Raw genomic sequence first — 16,253 nt, forward strand, 5'->3', positions numbered from 1 at the left:
TATTAGGACAATTCATAAATGAATTTAAAAAATTTAAATATTGCTATTATCAACAAATCCAAATCCAAAATCATTATATCGTGAATTAAATTTGATATGACCATATGATAATTTAGTTATAATTTTTTAATCACAAATATAATTAAAATCGATTAATAATTAAATTACCCTTTTTTAAAATTGTTGGATTTCGGTTCGGAGCCTGAAAAAAATAGATTCGGGTTTTAATAAAATGCCCACTCAACCTGGTTTTGTTCGAAGCTCTGTTTTAATTACAAAAACCAAAATCTACTTTATATATATAAAAAACCTTGGAAATATTTTAATATTTAAAAAAAAATTAATTATTATTTTATTTTTATATATTTTAGTAAATCAAAGCGGAATTATCATAAATACATGTGGATGGGTTAAACAACAAGGATATTTAGCGATTACCCATGCTGCTCAAGCATTTGAAGGTTTGCGTGCTTTTGGTTTTGTTAAATGATTTATAATTTCGAATAGATATTTTATTATATATGAATCCTTTAGATGTCTCTATTAATAAATTGGATAATAAATACCTTTTTAAATTTATTTTTATCATTTAAAGTCGATCTCATAATAGTTTTGGACCAAGAACGAGTGTATAATGAACTCAAAAGGGATATGCCACCGTTTGTTAAAGTTACTTTATTACCCAAATCAGGAGGGGTAAATTATAACATTTTACAAAGATGTATATATATCAGAGACAGAGGTACCATTTGCACGGCCCGGCCAGGATTTTTTTAAAAAAATTTTTTTCTGCCCGGCCCGGGTTTTATATTTTCAGGCCCGCCTAGGATTTTTTAAAAATATATTATATTTATTTTTCATTTTTATAGCTAATAATGGCGATTTAAAAAAATTAAAATACGATCCATCCCGTGTACCTAAGCAGGGCTAAGGCCGGGCCTACAGGTCTGATATATATAATGAATTCCAAGACAAATCAACAATAAAAACACGATTTTCAACTCGACCCCCTCAAATTTTTCCATAATTTTTACAAGAGTTTGTATCTATTATAACTAAGAAAAAAATAAAATTTTAGCCTACAACTCCAAATAGCGGCTGACACATTTTGGAAAAAATTATCTCCCTTTAATTTTAAATATATTTAGATATAATTGAGCTAGAAGCGTCATTTAAAATTTTATATATGGCCTAATGGTAGGCCTTAAAAGTTATACACGATGTTAAATATTATTTATAAAAAATTTATGTTAAAAACCGGAAATGGTAAAATGAAATCAGTTTTTTTCTCTTAAATTTTTTATCTATAGATATAAAATTAATAAATAAATGTGCAAATTTTTAAGTATGCCGAGAACGGGTTTAGGAGATATGACATTTTAATCATTAGTGAATTGCAAATATTTTTAATAAATATTTGATAATCAATAATTGTAATATAAGTCAAAAGCTATAAATATTTTAGGTTTAATATTTAAAAGAATAGTTATTTATAATCTGGGAATTATTATTTTTTTTTGGGGGGGGGGGGGCTTTGATTAACTTATTTATTCTCTCATCAAAATGACTAAAAATTACAAATGAATTTTTTGATATAATTTATTGAAGACAAAATTTAATTTTTATATATTGTATATTTAATAATTTCCACAATATAATTTAACCTTAAGTTAATTTTCCCTAAGTGGCCAAAAATTTTTGTATTCCGGCTTTTGAACAAGATATTTTTTCATATCATCATCTTTTACATATGCGTAATTAATTCCAGTGATATTTGATTTATAAAAATTAAATAAATCTAAGGTGTTTAATATATGATTTTCATATGTACGCTGAAGGTAACTTTTTCTGCTAACCTTTTAATAATATTTGCCATGGGCTATTATGAAAAAATGTCATTCCGCTTTGATTCGAAATTCAAGTTCATAATGGCTTAGATTATGAATTTTATTCATATATTGATAACTACACTATCAGGAAAAAAACATTTTTGATAAATTTTTGTTTTAAAAAACCAATTATTTTACTCTAGAAAAAAAGAATTGGTCTTAAATCTTCAAATTTATTAAACTCACTTTTACATCAATATGAGTTTTTTAAAAATTAGAATATAATTTCTTATGATAACATAAAATTAGTATTTCCTTCAATTGGTTCTCTCTAGTATTGTTAAAAAGTCTGATTTGGGTCGATTTTTCAAAACGGCTCAATTAAGATTTTAGCTAAAATAATATTATGTAAGCATAGAGATTTGGCAAATGGATGTCCAAGCATTTCTTACAGCTATGAGCAAAATATGATATTTTGGAAATAATCTTAATCTGGCCGTTTTTTAAAATCGACCTCAATCGGGCTTTTTACTACACTAGTTCTCTCTTTTAACCTTTATTGATATAAAACAGTTTTTACCAGGCATCATACGACTCTTTTAATCGGAACTATGAAGTTTTCGAAAATATTTATAAAATAGTCAAAACACACTTCCAGCTTTTAGAATATTTATATTGGATAAAACACCCTTTCCTTTGATCAATTTTTTTGCTATCCTTACCATGGATTAAGTCGTAAAAAATTCTTTTTGTTTTTAGAATGTGTTGTTTCAAATTTATTTTTCAATTGCATAATTATTTCACATTCATCGTTAATATTAATTTTTCAAAACATATTCCATAATTTTTTATGTCAGATAATGCAAATATTATCTTTAATGATTTATTCTGGTTAATCCAAGGATGTACATTTCTTAGGCCTTCACATCATATATGTTTATCCAAAATGTGCGAATTTTAGAAACGAAGTAAATTACATATAATAGTCCCCCTCCCACCTTTTTTAATCTTTTATTTAAATCAAAGACCTTCATGCCTTGCCCTAAGACCGGTTACAGTCGTGCTCAATTTTAATTTTTTTAAATATACCTTGGCCAGAAGAATGTTAACCCAGGTCGGGCCAGGCCTAGAAATTTTTTTTTAGAAATACCTGGGCCGGGCTGTATATTTTAAATCGCCATTATTATCTATAAAAATTAAAAGTAAATAATATATATTTTAAATTTTTTTAAAAAAAACCCAGGCCGGGCTATGCAAAGTGGTACCTTTGCAGGTCTCTGATTTAATTACATAAATATTTAAAAAATTTTAGCTTAAATATATCCCAATTAATGATTTTTCAAATATTTATTACGAATTTTTACAATTGACTAATGATTAAAATGCCATATATTCTAAACCTAAACTTGAGCCAACTTAAAAATTTGCATATTTAAAATTTAAGAGAAAAAATATACCAATTTAATTTTATGACCATTTCCGGTTTTTGACATTAAATTTTTTTAACATTATTAACTTTTAAGGCACTATTATAGTGCGCACAAATTGAGCATTTGCGTTTGCAGTACATTTTTTAACGTAATGCATCTGTGTTTAAATTGAAAGCAGTACGTTTTTTCTTTGTTTAAAATTGAATCGTGATTTTATTTTTATTAAAATATGGACATATTAAGTTTACAAGATAAGCAAATTATTGCTTTATATTTAATTATTAAAAAACCAAAATCTACTAAGACGAGAAGGAAGACTACTAAAATATTCATGGATAGAAATTTATTCAAAGATTTTTTAAATTCATAAATGATTTTTAATGTATAGTATTTAAAAAAATCTACACACATTTGTAAATTTATTTATTTATCCTACCTTAATATATTTATAATAATCTACATATTTAAATAAAAATGCTAAATAAATTTATAAAAGTTTGTTTATTTATATATATTCACCTTAAATAGAATAAGATATCTATTATATAAAAATAAATAGATTAACAAATAATGCAGATAGAAAAATTTTAAATATATTTTTCTTTCTTTAAGAATAAAAATGATCACTAGAACATGTAAGAGAGTATTAAATGTCTTATTAAAATAATACAATTTTATTTCATTTAATTTATTATATTTACATAAGGTGATGTCAAAATAAAATATTGGCTCAATAAACCATAAAAGTTATCTATATAAAAGGTCAATATCTTAAAATTACAAACACTATTATTTTTTTTACATATTCTGAAGATAATATTGGCTAAATTATGGTTAAAAAAATGCAAGGATACATTAGATTTATACTTATCCTAGCTTGTAATCTTTTTAAAATATAGTGGTATTTTTTAGATTAAAAAAATATGTAAATGAATTAAAATCCTAGAAAGGCTTCAAATTTAGATCTCTAAATAATTATTGTTTCAAAATTTATAATATATATACACACTACTACATCTTAATAGCTCCCAAATTTTAGCTTATATTTTTTTCAAAAATGGACACTATAATATAGAATATTACTTTATTATAAATATATAAAAAAAAAATATTTACAATACAAAAATATTTAAGATATTATATCATTAAATAAAGATAAAGGTGTATCATTTGAAGGTGTTTCTGTTGAAGTAGATATTTCAACATTAGTTTGATATTTAGATTGCAACATCAAACTATGATACAATCTTGATGTCTCACTTTTGAAGAGGTATCTATTATTATGGTCCATGCTTTCTAAGCCTGCTTCCATTGATAGTAGATACAATCTAAAATTATATTAAATTTATAGATAAAAATATATATTTTACTGGCTCTCGGATGGCACCTTTTCCTAAAGAGCCAAGAGCCTTTCCTCCACAAGTCTATTTACTTTTGACCCACTGGGCTATAAATATAAATGAATAAATTATATAAAATATCATTTAATATATTCTAAAATTATATAAATATAAATTTATATATTCTAAATGTTATAATATCAATTAATATATGAGATAAATTTATACTTACATTTTTGTATCCATTTAAATTTTCCCGCAAAAATAAAAAAGCACAAAAAAATCAAACCAGATTGCTTTTTTTTTAACGCTTGCCGTAAAAAAATCCAATTTGCACAATACCATTTAAAATGCATTATTAGATTTTAAAACGGAGCGTTGCAACGCTTAATTTGTAAGCACTATTAGGCTTTATAAATAAATTTATATGACGCTTCTAGCTCAAATATATAGAAAGATATTAAAAATTAAAATGAGTGCATTTTGGACAAAATGTCACATTTTTTTGACCTTAAGAGGCCCATATGTCAGCAGCTGTTTGGAGTTGGAGGCTAAAATTTTATTTTTTTCTTGGTTATAATAAATGCAAACTCTAGTAAAAATTTTAGAAAAATTTGAGGGCGTCGGATTGAAACTCATTGATTTGTTATGGAATTCACCATATACATGTTACTGGCAATGCCGGTAATCAGGCAATGCGTTTATTAACTTAGTCAAGCTATATTTTACGCATACTTAAATAAATTCCGGCAATTTAATGACTTTATTTTAAATTTGAAAAATGAAATTTTGTTGTAAATATATTCCAATAGTAAAATACCTATCCTTTAAATTTTAGACAATTTTGCCATGAATCTTTAAGTAATTTTTTAATTTATATATTGACTATGATGCACATGTTGGCTAATTTCTAATATTACCGGTGATGGTAACATACGTTAAAATTTCCAAAAACCCATTTGCTAAAATTTTAAATAATTGTTTTAATTAACGATTTTTAAGTTTTTTTAAAAATTATACATTTCATAATTGCATAAAAATAGTAACTAATTAAATATTTAAAGATAACATTATATAAATATATCAATAATTCTTTGACCTTTCATAATTTACTATAAATTGATTCCTTCCAGATCGTAAGCCGAACCAAAACTTACAGAAGTCAATGCAGAGATAAAAGGATCAAGGAATATTTTTATGGTCATAGCCATTACAACAGTTCTATCTCCTCACTTCTCCTTAACGATAGGAAATTTTTTCCTCACTCTTTTGAAGTTCGGTTTGACGAAGTTAAACTTTACCGGATAGGCAACAAGCAAAATGAAATATTACCCGATTCTTGTCTACCTCTTGGGGTTAAAGTCAAGGATCAAAATATGTCCCTTTTTCTTACTAAACCCAGTTAATTAATTTCACGTTAAATTAAAGAAATTTATTTATTTAACCAATAATATTTAAAATATCATTTGTGGAATCAAAATTATAGCTAATTTATTTAAATATCAATTCTTTTAATATTTCATAGTCAATTTTTTTAAAATCTAATTTTTTATACGATTATCTATAACTAATCTATATAATTTTATAATTCCATTAGATTTTAATATCCAAATTAGTATTGATTAAATAGATTAGTACTTTAAAATAAACTTTATTTTTTCTTTAAATAAAGGTTTCGATTTACTACATCATATAGCTTCCTTAAGCATGGCTCAAACAGATTCCGAAGAAGATATTTTAAATGCAAATGTTGCTGGTTTCATATGCATGTAACAATTCCTTTTTTAAAGATAATTTTTATTAATTTAATATACTGTTTTTAGTAGTCGAATATCATAATTTTAGGCAATATATGAAATCGGGGCCGATATCGGATCAGATTGGTAAAATATTTATGGATCAGCACAGACCAATTAATTATAAATGATAATATTGATTTTCAATAAATGTACAACATTATTATTTTTTGTATCGGCTTTAATAGGTTTGGATATCGGTATTCGCTAAAAAGGTGGTATTGGTGAATCTTTTTAATAAACTAAATATCGTTTTAAAATAATTTTCTTCAATGGTATAATCGATGTCTTACCTTTAAAAATATCATTATATATACTTATATAAATATTAATTGACGTTTAGTTTAAGAAACTTCTGTTATGATATTTTTAAAAATAAAAAACTCTTATTTAATATAAAGCTGGACCTAATCCTAACTTTAAACTTAGCGAGATATACTTAGTAAAATTCCTAAATCTTCCATGAATGAAAACATAAAAATATGAAATCGAAAATAATTGTCCTTATTTTTTTTTTAAAATAACAGTTGGAGATGATCCTTTTTTTTGAAGTTACGTATAAAAGATCTTGATATACCAACCGAGACCGGTAGACACTAGTTTTCAGGCCTGGCCCAAATACTAGCCTGCTGATATCGGCTTTATATAATAATCATGCCAATACCATTTAATCATATATTTAAATTAATTAATTCCTTTTTTTAAAAATATTATTTAAAAGTACGGATATTAAAATGGACAAAGAAACTATGACGATCTTATCACCGCAATCTAGACCGTTACCATATAACACTTTATTATTAAGCCAAATACAGTTTATTGATTACACATAATGTTCTCAATTTAAATATTATTATTTAATTTTATATTATACTAATAGTTTGTAAAAGATTTAAAAAATTTTTATGATTATATTTTCAATAAACAATTAATGATATAGATATGTAAAGTAAGTGTAGTTTTATTTTTTGATCTTGATTATGCAAATTTTTGTGTAATTCTAAAATAAAAAAGGGGAAGGAAAGAGCAATGTTGTTAAACCCTAATTTCAAAAGTAGAGCGTTACTGTTATCGTTATTTTTCAAAAAAGGCAGCACGCTACCACTACTTAAAAAAATAGCGGGCCATTAGCTACCATTTTGAAAATAGCTAGGTTACTTTAAATTAATTATGTTGTTACTTATAAAATGTAGATTGGTTAGGTCGTTATTTGTAATTGAAGGATTTTTTAGTATGCAAATTTTAATTGTTAAATTTATTGTGATATTATAAATGTTTAAATAGGTAAATTAGTAACTTTTCACGTTTGTATTAAACAAAATAAAATTACAGTTTTAATTTTTTTTAATTGCTGTTCTTTTGTATAATATATTAATTTTAAAATCCTTTAGATTCTTAATTCATAACCTGTGTCATAATATAACAGTGGTGCCGAATTATATACGTGCTATTAAAACTTCAGTCTAATTAACGAAATAGGAAATTCTGAAAAAAGGGGAGAAGAGATAGATGAAATGACGATAGACCTTACGACAAAAGAATAAGATCAATCAATATAAATAAACAAGAGAATCAATATCTGGGCAAATGGTTAGAAGGAAAGAAAAGCAAATTTTTGAAACTATAGTTAGAAAACGCATGATAAAGAAAAAAGTATAGAATTAATCGTTTTAGTTACAAGAGATTGTTATCATGATTAGAGATCGTTATCGTTATCTCTACAGGAAATCATTATAGTGCTAGAGATCGTTATAGCTAAAAGAGATATACAAATATCGGTATCGTTACAAGAGATATATATCGTTGCAAGAGAACGTTATCGTTATAAAAGATCTTTTTCGTTTATCATGATCGTGACAAGAAATCGTATGATTATGATTATAGAAGACATTATCATAGATCATTAGAAGCCACAAATAATAGACAAGACTAGAAAAAAGCGAAATCATTTAAAAATTTATTTCAATAAAGTTAATGTTATAAAAGAATTTAAATAAAAATGACTTAAATTAATATAATAAAATAATTTTCTTATGATTAATATCTGCCGATAAAAAATATTTGTACCAGAAGATAAAGTTTTAATCATAATAATAAATGATAAATTATCAATCAAGGGTGGCTGAACTTTATCAATTATAAAAGTGACAATGTCTTTATCAGTCATTTTCTGAGAAACATCTGAATATGTACCAAATTAAAGAATGTGGTTTGAATAAAAATTTTTTTGGTGTCGTTACTTCTATACCAAAATTATTCAGATATTTTTCTATCTCCATGAAATGGTTGGCACAAACATTCTTAAAAGTAAAAACTATCAAAATGTAAAAACAAATTATACCTTAAGGAACTGCTAGGAGATGATGTAATTTTCTTCAAATTTAGTTTTTCCATTAAGTTGAAATAATTTTCAAATGAAAAAGGAAATTGATAATATTGCTACCAAGAATATCATCTTCTAGTTTCATTCCGTTAATATTATCTGTGTATGACTCACTTAAATTTATATTCATTTACCTAGGCATTTAAAAATATTTCGAAAATATAAATATCACCCCAACAAATGATTCAGCCGATTTCTTTCAAAATCTGCCGATCCAAAGCATTCACTCATTTTCAGGATGACATGTTCCTTTTTTTGGTTTTTGTAATTTAAAGTTATATTATATATATATGTTTATAATTTTTTATAGTTTTAATAGTTTTAATAGTTTTTATGCGCTCATTTTAAATTAAAATTTTAAATTCAAAAAAAAAATTTCAAAATTTGATAATAAAATTTCGTGTTTATAATTGTATTCATCAAATTTTTTAAAAAGTAGGGCACTACTTGATTACTTTCTAAAAAGTAGAGCTCGAACACAATTGCTATTTGGTAAACAAAAAAGGTAGCACACTACTTTAACAACTCTGAGAAAGAGATATTAATAAATTGGTCTAAGAAACCTCGAAAAATAAAGTTTATTTAAAAGCTAATATAAAAAAAGTATTAATATCGAATCTAAATAATGATTACAGATACAATAAAAAATGCAAAATATATTTGGCCAACACAACTCTTTCAGCAAGGATTTTCATAATTGGATTAACATGTTCATATTTTTGAAAAAATAATTGAAATGCTATAATAATATGATAAAAATATTGTTAATTTATAATTATAAATTTTTAACCAAAAAATGTTTGTTTAGTTTTTAGGATTATACTGGTCAATACCACACATTTTTAATTTACTTCTTTTTTTAAGTCAAAAACACAAATATATATTAAATATAGCAAAAAATATAAATATTAAATAATAATTATTTCTCCATGTAATAAAAAATTGCATTATTATTGATTAAGTTTTTTTAATATAAATTCAAAATTAAATGATATTCTTCAGTATTAATGATTCTTTTTCTGTCAGTCCTATTTTTTCCCTTGAATTAGCTATATTATGTATTATAATACGAGTTAAAAATTAAATTATACTTCTGTATAAATGTTTAATATTGTGTTAAATTTTTAAATTTATATAATAAATAAAGGAAAGTCAACTCAACCTACTTTAAAATATTTTTTTCAATAACAAAAAATATATTTCCCTTATTTTATTATCAATGTTCTCTTATGCATTTGGAATTACGCGGATGTATATTTTTTTAAATTCTGGTAGCTAAACCTAATACGATTTTTATCGATGAAATATAGAAATTCGAAAAATATCTTTTTAATATAATTAATGCAAAGAATTATAAAAAAACTAATATGTTTAAAAAAAAATTGGCTACGAAATAATCCCATAAAAATAAAAATCTTGTAACCATGGTTGCTCGCAGCCTTGACCCGTCCTTCAAAATTAGTAAACGAAAATTATGTATAATATAATATTTATATTATAAATTTAAAAATTTTTTAAAATATTTGAGCTTGCCTCTTAAAATATAAATATATGTTTATAAGATATTTACGTTTTATTTTGAAATTTATTTTAATATACTTACATTTTCTAAATCCTGAATACCTATTGTATATTATATCTTTTTGATAATTTTTTCCGTTTCGAATTTAAATAAAAATTTATCATATTTTATTAGCCTAATTTAGTTTATTTTTTGGCTGAGAAGGTTTCCAATTGACATACAATCTTATATTTTCTTTTTATTTAGAATTATGATAATATTAATAATGTTTGTTTTACAATTTTTGATTAACCTAATTAACTAAATTTTTTTTGAATAAGATAAAATAATTTTATAGTCTCGAATTATTTTTTAACCAAAAAATCTACTAGAGTTAAAAAATTTCCTATCCCCTCCGGCAATAATCGGGAGTTTTTGTTTGGTTAAAAATATATAATATAGAGGTCTGCAATGGGTGGGGTTTAACCCGTTTGCTTGCCCGTGGTTTTTTAAAACCAAAGGACAAAGAACAATAATATGATTAAAAATTTAAAATTTAAACAATTTTTTTTTGAGAACACTCATACAAAATATTTTATATAGATTTAATTAAATGAAAAATGGCCTGTTGAGCTGTTTTCATTTAGTAAAAAAAAATTCTAATTTTTAAGAGATATTTTTGTTTTTTAAAATATACTTTTTTCCCTCCAAGCTGCTAAATCAATGTCAGGCAAGTCTTTACACGTTAATAATGGGTTACTTAAAAAGACATGATATATCATCTTATTAATTTTATTAACTTTACTTGAAGCTAGGTTTTCTGAAGACGTTCTGTTGAATTATAGTTATGCTATCTGAATTTTGACATAAAACTTTCGCCAATGATACTTTCCTTAATTCTTGTAATTGATCTATATTATAAAAGAATAGAATGTATAAATTATAATTACTACTTATTGATATATTATTATAATACTGGCAAAATGATCATTCTAAGATCACTATATATTCTGTTTAAAACAAATTAACGAGCGAATTAATATATGAATGCATATTAAAAGATAATAATTATCAATGATAATTATATTTTTACCTATAAATATTTATTACTCATCAGAGATAAAAACCCAATAAGTAGCTAGTTATGAATGTTTTGAATAAACGCCTATCTTAAAAAGGGGCAACAAACCTTTCTTCAGCGCGAAAATACAGACTTAAGATTTTTACCACCAAGTCACTTTATGGAATTAGAGGATCCTATTATAAGTGCTCGTAGTGAAATTACAGAATACTTCAAAAAAACATCTCAAAAGGCCACCCCTCATTGGACTTGATAAGATAATCTTAATTATACTAGTATTTTATGAATTCTCTTTCATAATTGCCTGGCTACACGGAAGCCGCAGAAATTATTGTATTAGAGCTTAAAGAAATTATGGGAAATAACGATGAGGAATTTTACAAATTATTTGAGTCGAGTTGAAAACATAAATTGTGATGAGTGAACAAATATCTTTAAAGTTGCCTAGCCCACTTGGACAGTATAGGTATGATAGTTAAAAAATATAGATTTTTTTTAAGGCAATACTTTATATTTTTGTAGAGATAAAAGACTTAATCTTCTTGATAATGAAGTTTTTTAAATGATCTGCACATCTATACAATTTTATAAAATAATTTTTACACAAATAGAGGAAGTCGAAATAGACAATCAAACTCATCTGAGTTCCTCAAGCATTTATTCATATAAGGGAAATCTCTTACGGAATGAAATTATAGAGATTGAACAATTTATAAAGAAAATCGGGAATTTTTTTTGTGGCTGGGACATCATTTCCCTACTCATATACTTGACCCAAGATATTGCGGATTTAATTTTAAAAACAATGAAGTTGTTGATAAAGGATTAAAGTTATGAACATTTTTAGATGTTGGGAGATAAATGACAAATTTGATTTTAGAGATCTGGAATCGTTTCAAACGAAGATAACAAAATTAAATAATTGAAATTATATAAAATTTGTTTAGATAACATATTAATAGTCTATTTATTTTTGAAAAACATGAAAAAAATCAATATTGACCTGTTAAATAATTTTTTAATTAAAATTTCCCGTTGTGTTATTTTCCATTTTTTCCATAAATTTCATTCCCTCAATTATAGTTTCCCGGGAAATTTGCATCTTTATGAATGAATTAACCTTTCTAATAGTAATTAACTATACAGGGATTTGATTTTACATCAAATACTAATGAAATCATTGAAAATGAGCTCAATCGGAGATTGCATATATTTAATTCATAATAGCTTGCCAGTTTTATATGCTCAATAAATGATTAATTTTTATATAATTTTATGCACTTATTTATTTTATAGTGTAGTAGTTCCATTTTTAGCCTATTCCAAAAACGGCAAATACGAGTTTTTAGCCAAAACATCAGAACATTTTTGTGCCTAAATTTTAGATAATTTTACATAGTGATTCGGTCCCGTACGGTCCTTTTTTCAAAAATAAGGCCATACCTATGGACCAGGTCAAGTGAGATCAGACCGTGGGATCATCGGTCCGGTCCCATCTAAAAATTGTTTTTTATTAAGCTATAAAATATTTATTCTGCATTAAATTTATTAAAAATGTAAAATGTTAAATTACCAATATTTTAATTATATCATCAAATCATTTTTTATTATATTATACAATACAAATGCCTAATATTTCAAAAGAATATTAAACTAATATAAATTTATTGGATATAATTTAAATCAATTTGATTTGCTTATTTAATTAGTTTTTTGTAGATATTTGGTTATAAAATAAAACTGATTTATATATATCTTCTAAAAAATCAAAAATTATTCCATTTCTTATCCATGATTCAAGTGTCATTAGAGATTGAACCATCTTTGGATTCATTCTATTTAGCTTTTTTGTTATTTTATCACTAGCTTTGGAAAATATCGTTCACATGCTAGTGATGTAGCCTGCTGTGGGAAAAGTCCATTACTATTTTGGCCAGAATTGGAAATCGATATTGATTCCCTTCCCACCAATCTAGTATTTTAGAATTAATTGGATATAAAATATCAGATAAATAGCTTTGGATTTCATTTATATTATCTTTCTCAGCTTTCTCTGATGTCCCAATATCTGTGAGCTTATCCCTGGCTATTCCTTAAATAATAATGATCAATAAAATAAATAAATAAAAATATTATACTACTTACCCTTATAAATTAAATTACTTGATGGATGAATTGAATGAAACGGATGAATATAAAAAGTAAACGATGAATGAGATATTAAAAAGTTTTAGGCATTAAATAATCATGTTTTTTGTGTTCTTGCACATGTGCATTAACTAAAAAACAGTTCATAGTTAACTTTTAGTTTCTTTAATCGGTCTGACCGGACCTGACTATTGGGCCGTGTTTCCGGACCGGGTCGTCCCGTTGGACTCAAAAGTCAGATAAGACCAAACTGAACGGATTGGACCACTGTAAACACTTATTTTATACATTATTTAGGTATTCAAAATTGCCAATTATATATAGTCGCTAGTTCTGATAGATTTTAGATGTTCAATAATGACTCCAAGAATTTTAGAATTTTTTTTAAGATATAAAAAATTGTCTCTCCTCAAAAAAAATTCTAACAGATCTGACACTAGTAAGGGAGACCGGGGCTATCCAACAGGTGGGGTAAAAAGGCAAAACTAACTTTTTTTTTCTTTATAGGACTAATTGTTTCAAATTTGGTGAAAAGATGTACATCTATAAATACTATCTACATATGTTCATTTAATAAGGGAAGCTCCTTATTCAAAAATATATATCAAAAACGATTTTTTAGCCAATTTTCAACAACCTTTCTTTTGTATTTTTTTTTTAGGAAAATATACTTCTTCAAATTGTTATCTATCATATTACCCAAGATCTAAGCTAAGGATTAATTGGCCCGAAGTTACTAGTTCATCTATAAAGGTTTCTATAACCATTTAGGTCAACACTATCCACGGGGCTAAACGTCAGGGGATAAAATGGCAAATAAAAGAATTAAATTGGATAAAATTTTTTTTATTAAATTCAAAAATGATAAAAATAAAACACAAATTGGAATTGTGTAATGTGCAGCAAAAGTTATAATCATAATAAAAATAACGCGAAGACTGGATAGAGTGTACCAAATGTCCTGATTGGGTATAAGTTGTGGTAGGCATGTTCCATTTTATATGTGCCCATATTGTAAAGATTAATTTTTTAAAAAATATTCATAATTTTTAAAATTGATAATTATAACAATAAAAATGAAAAATTTTATGTTTAAATTTAATATTTGCCATCTTACCCCGGATAGGCTTGCCATTTTACTTAGGGTCGTTGGTAAATAGTAAAAAGCACTACTTTTACTTATCCTCAAATAATACGTACAGTGTAATAAATAGAAAACCCCGTTTTCTTATATTTTATAATCTAGCCAATGATATAATTAGTTTTATCCTCTAAAATGAAATTAAAATGTTATCGTAAAAGAGCAAAACACTTGCCGTGTAGCCCCGATATTCCCTACATTAGTTTATTTTATCTTTAAAATAATCATCAAACCAGGAAGGAAAGCGTGTTCGATTACATCACTACGATTAGCATTTTCATACCAGAATCTATCTCCAAATCGTAGTCTGAAAAATTGATCCCCTAAAAGGCAAGCAAATGTCGGGCCTATTTCAGCGTCTTCCGCATGATATTCGGAGATGCCACCGGGGAATAAATCTACATCATCAACATCACTAAAAGTATTGACATGTAAACATAATATGTATAATAAGTTAGACTTATATAGGGCTCTCATTCTTTCAACCACATCTGAAGGCATAGCCTCTTTCATGTCATCCCAATTGATAAATCTCTTTAAACCACAAATATCACGAAATTCATTATAAGCAGGTATTCCATGATCTCTTCCTCGGTGTATGTTTAATGCTAGAAGGTCCATACCTATGAAAGTAAGTTGGTGTTATATAGGTTTATAAAATTATTATTTGTTTATACCGTATCCTTTGCTCTCATGTTGAAATAAGTGTTCATTTATATCTTCAGCAAAATTGTGATCAATTGTATTGGCAGACTGACGAACTAAACCCCTTAAAAGAGGATCTATTCCTTCTGGAAATTCTGATAAATATACAGTCCTCGGTGATCTTAATGTATTTTTAAGTGGCACTGAAGAGTGAAAAATTCCTAAATATCCAATCCTATGGAATTCGTTGCTAAATTTATATAGATTTGATAAATATTAATTTCTTGCTATTGAAATAAATGTTCTTATGTTATAAATGCAAAAAAAGTGAAATAGGTGAAAATTACATCTACTCTTTCTATTCATATAATGGGGAAATAACATGATCTAGCTATTTCTTTTATCATCAATAAGGATCCAGAATGGCTCACTGTATCTGCGATGCAATAATTTTAATAATATTTGTATTTCAAATGTGAATACTATTATAATGACATTTCCATAAATTCAAATTTTAAATAAGCTTTTATAATTCACAAATATTATGCTTTCAAAATATATATTTTGTTAATTTTATTGTTATTACTTAATTTTTGATGGCATTTAACACATTATACTCAAGGTCAAATGTAGTGCGCCAACCTTAACTTGTTTCATTGAATATAATAATTGGGATAAATATAGAATTATATAAATCTTATCTTTAACTTTTTGTTATTAGCCATTTTTAAATTAAATTTGAATCTATTTATAGGCCACCCTTCTGACAAATATTATTATTACTAATACTTAGACCTGTGCGCCGATAAAACTATCGACGGCCGGCGCAATTTTCAAAAATCTAATCGACGACCGGCGGATGGCCGATTTTTAGCTTCCGTCAACAAAATCTCGATTTCGTAATTTTATAATTATCATGTATAAAAATTATTTTATTTAGTTTTTCGGGACATAATGAT

At 25.4% G+C, this 16,253-nt stretch overlaps 2 protein-coding genes across 2 annotated transcripts; one reads left to right on the forward strand and one right to left on the reverse strand.

Annotated features, from left to right (window-relative positions):
* The first annotated feature begins 232 nt into the window (after positions 1-232).
* LOC135930710 (protein CLP1 homolog) lies at positions 233-7,255 on the forward strand. The gene is made up of 6 exons (XM_065467511.1): positions 233-248; positions 372-461; positions 596-696; positions 5,733-6,000; positions 6,272-6,368; positions 7,117-7,255. Exons 1-6 carry the CDS (start codon positions 233-235, stop codon positions 7,226-7,228), a joined length of 684 nt encoding a protein of 227 aa, XP_065323583.1. The 3' UTR covers positions 7,229-7,255.
* A 2,452-nt stretch (positions 7,256-9,707) lies between these two features.
* LOC135930711 (peroxidase-like) lies at positions 9,708-15,544 on the reverse strand (the record flags this gene model as incomplete). The annotated part of the gene is made up of 6 exons (XM_065467512.1): positions 9,708-9,827; positions 10,977-11,038; positions 11,085-11,190; positions 14,883-15,064; positions 15,110-15,272; positions 15,327-15,544. Coding segments are annotated over 6 exons (796 nt in total), but the record flags the coding sequence as incomplete, so codon positions are not given.
* Positions 15,545-16,253: the final 709 nt, after the last annotated feature.

The sequence above is a fragment of the Gordionus sp. m RMFG-2023 genome, unplaced genomic scaffold (genome assembly GCF_954871325.1).
Source record: "Gordionus sp. m RMFG-2023 unplaced genomic scaffold, tfGorSpeb1-WG-v2 contig_335, whole genome shotgun sequence".
NCBI lineage: Eukaryota > Metazoa > Nematomorpha > Gordioida > Chordodea > Parachordodidae > Gordionus > Gordionus sp. m RMFG-2023.

What these genes read in the sequence shown, in the direction of transcription:
- LOC135930710 (XM_065467511.1), top strand. An exon ending in TGCTGCTCAAGCATTTGAAG is followed by an intron (nt 462 to 595) that starts GTTTGCGTGCTT and finishes TATCATTTAAAG; the next exon opens with TCGATCTCATAATAGTTTTG. An exon ending in GTTGCTGGTTTCATATGCAT is followed by an intron (nt 6,369 to 7,116) that starts GTAACAATTCCT and finishes ATTATTTAAAAG; the next exon opens with TACGGATATTAAAATGGACA.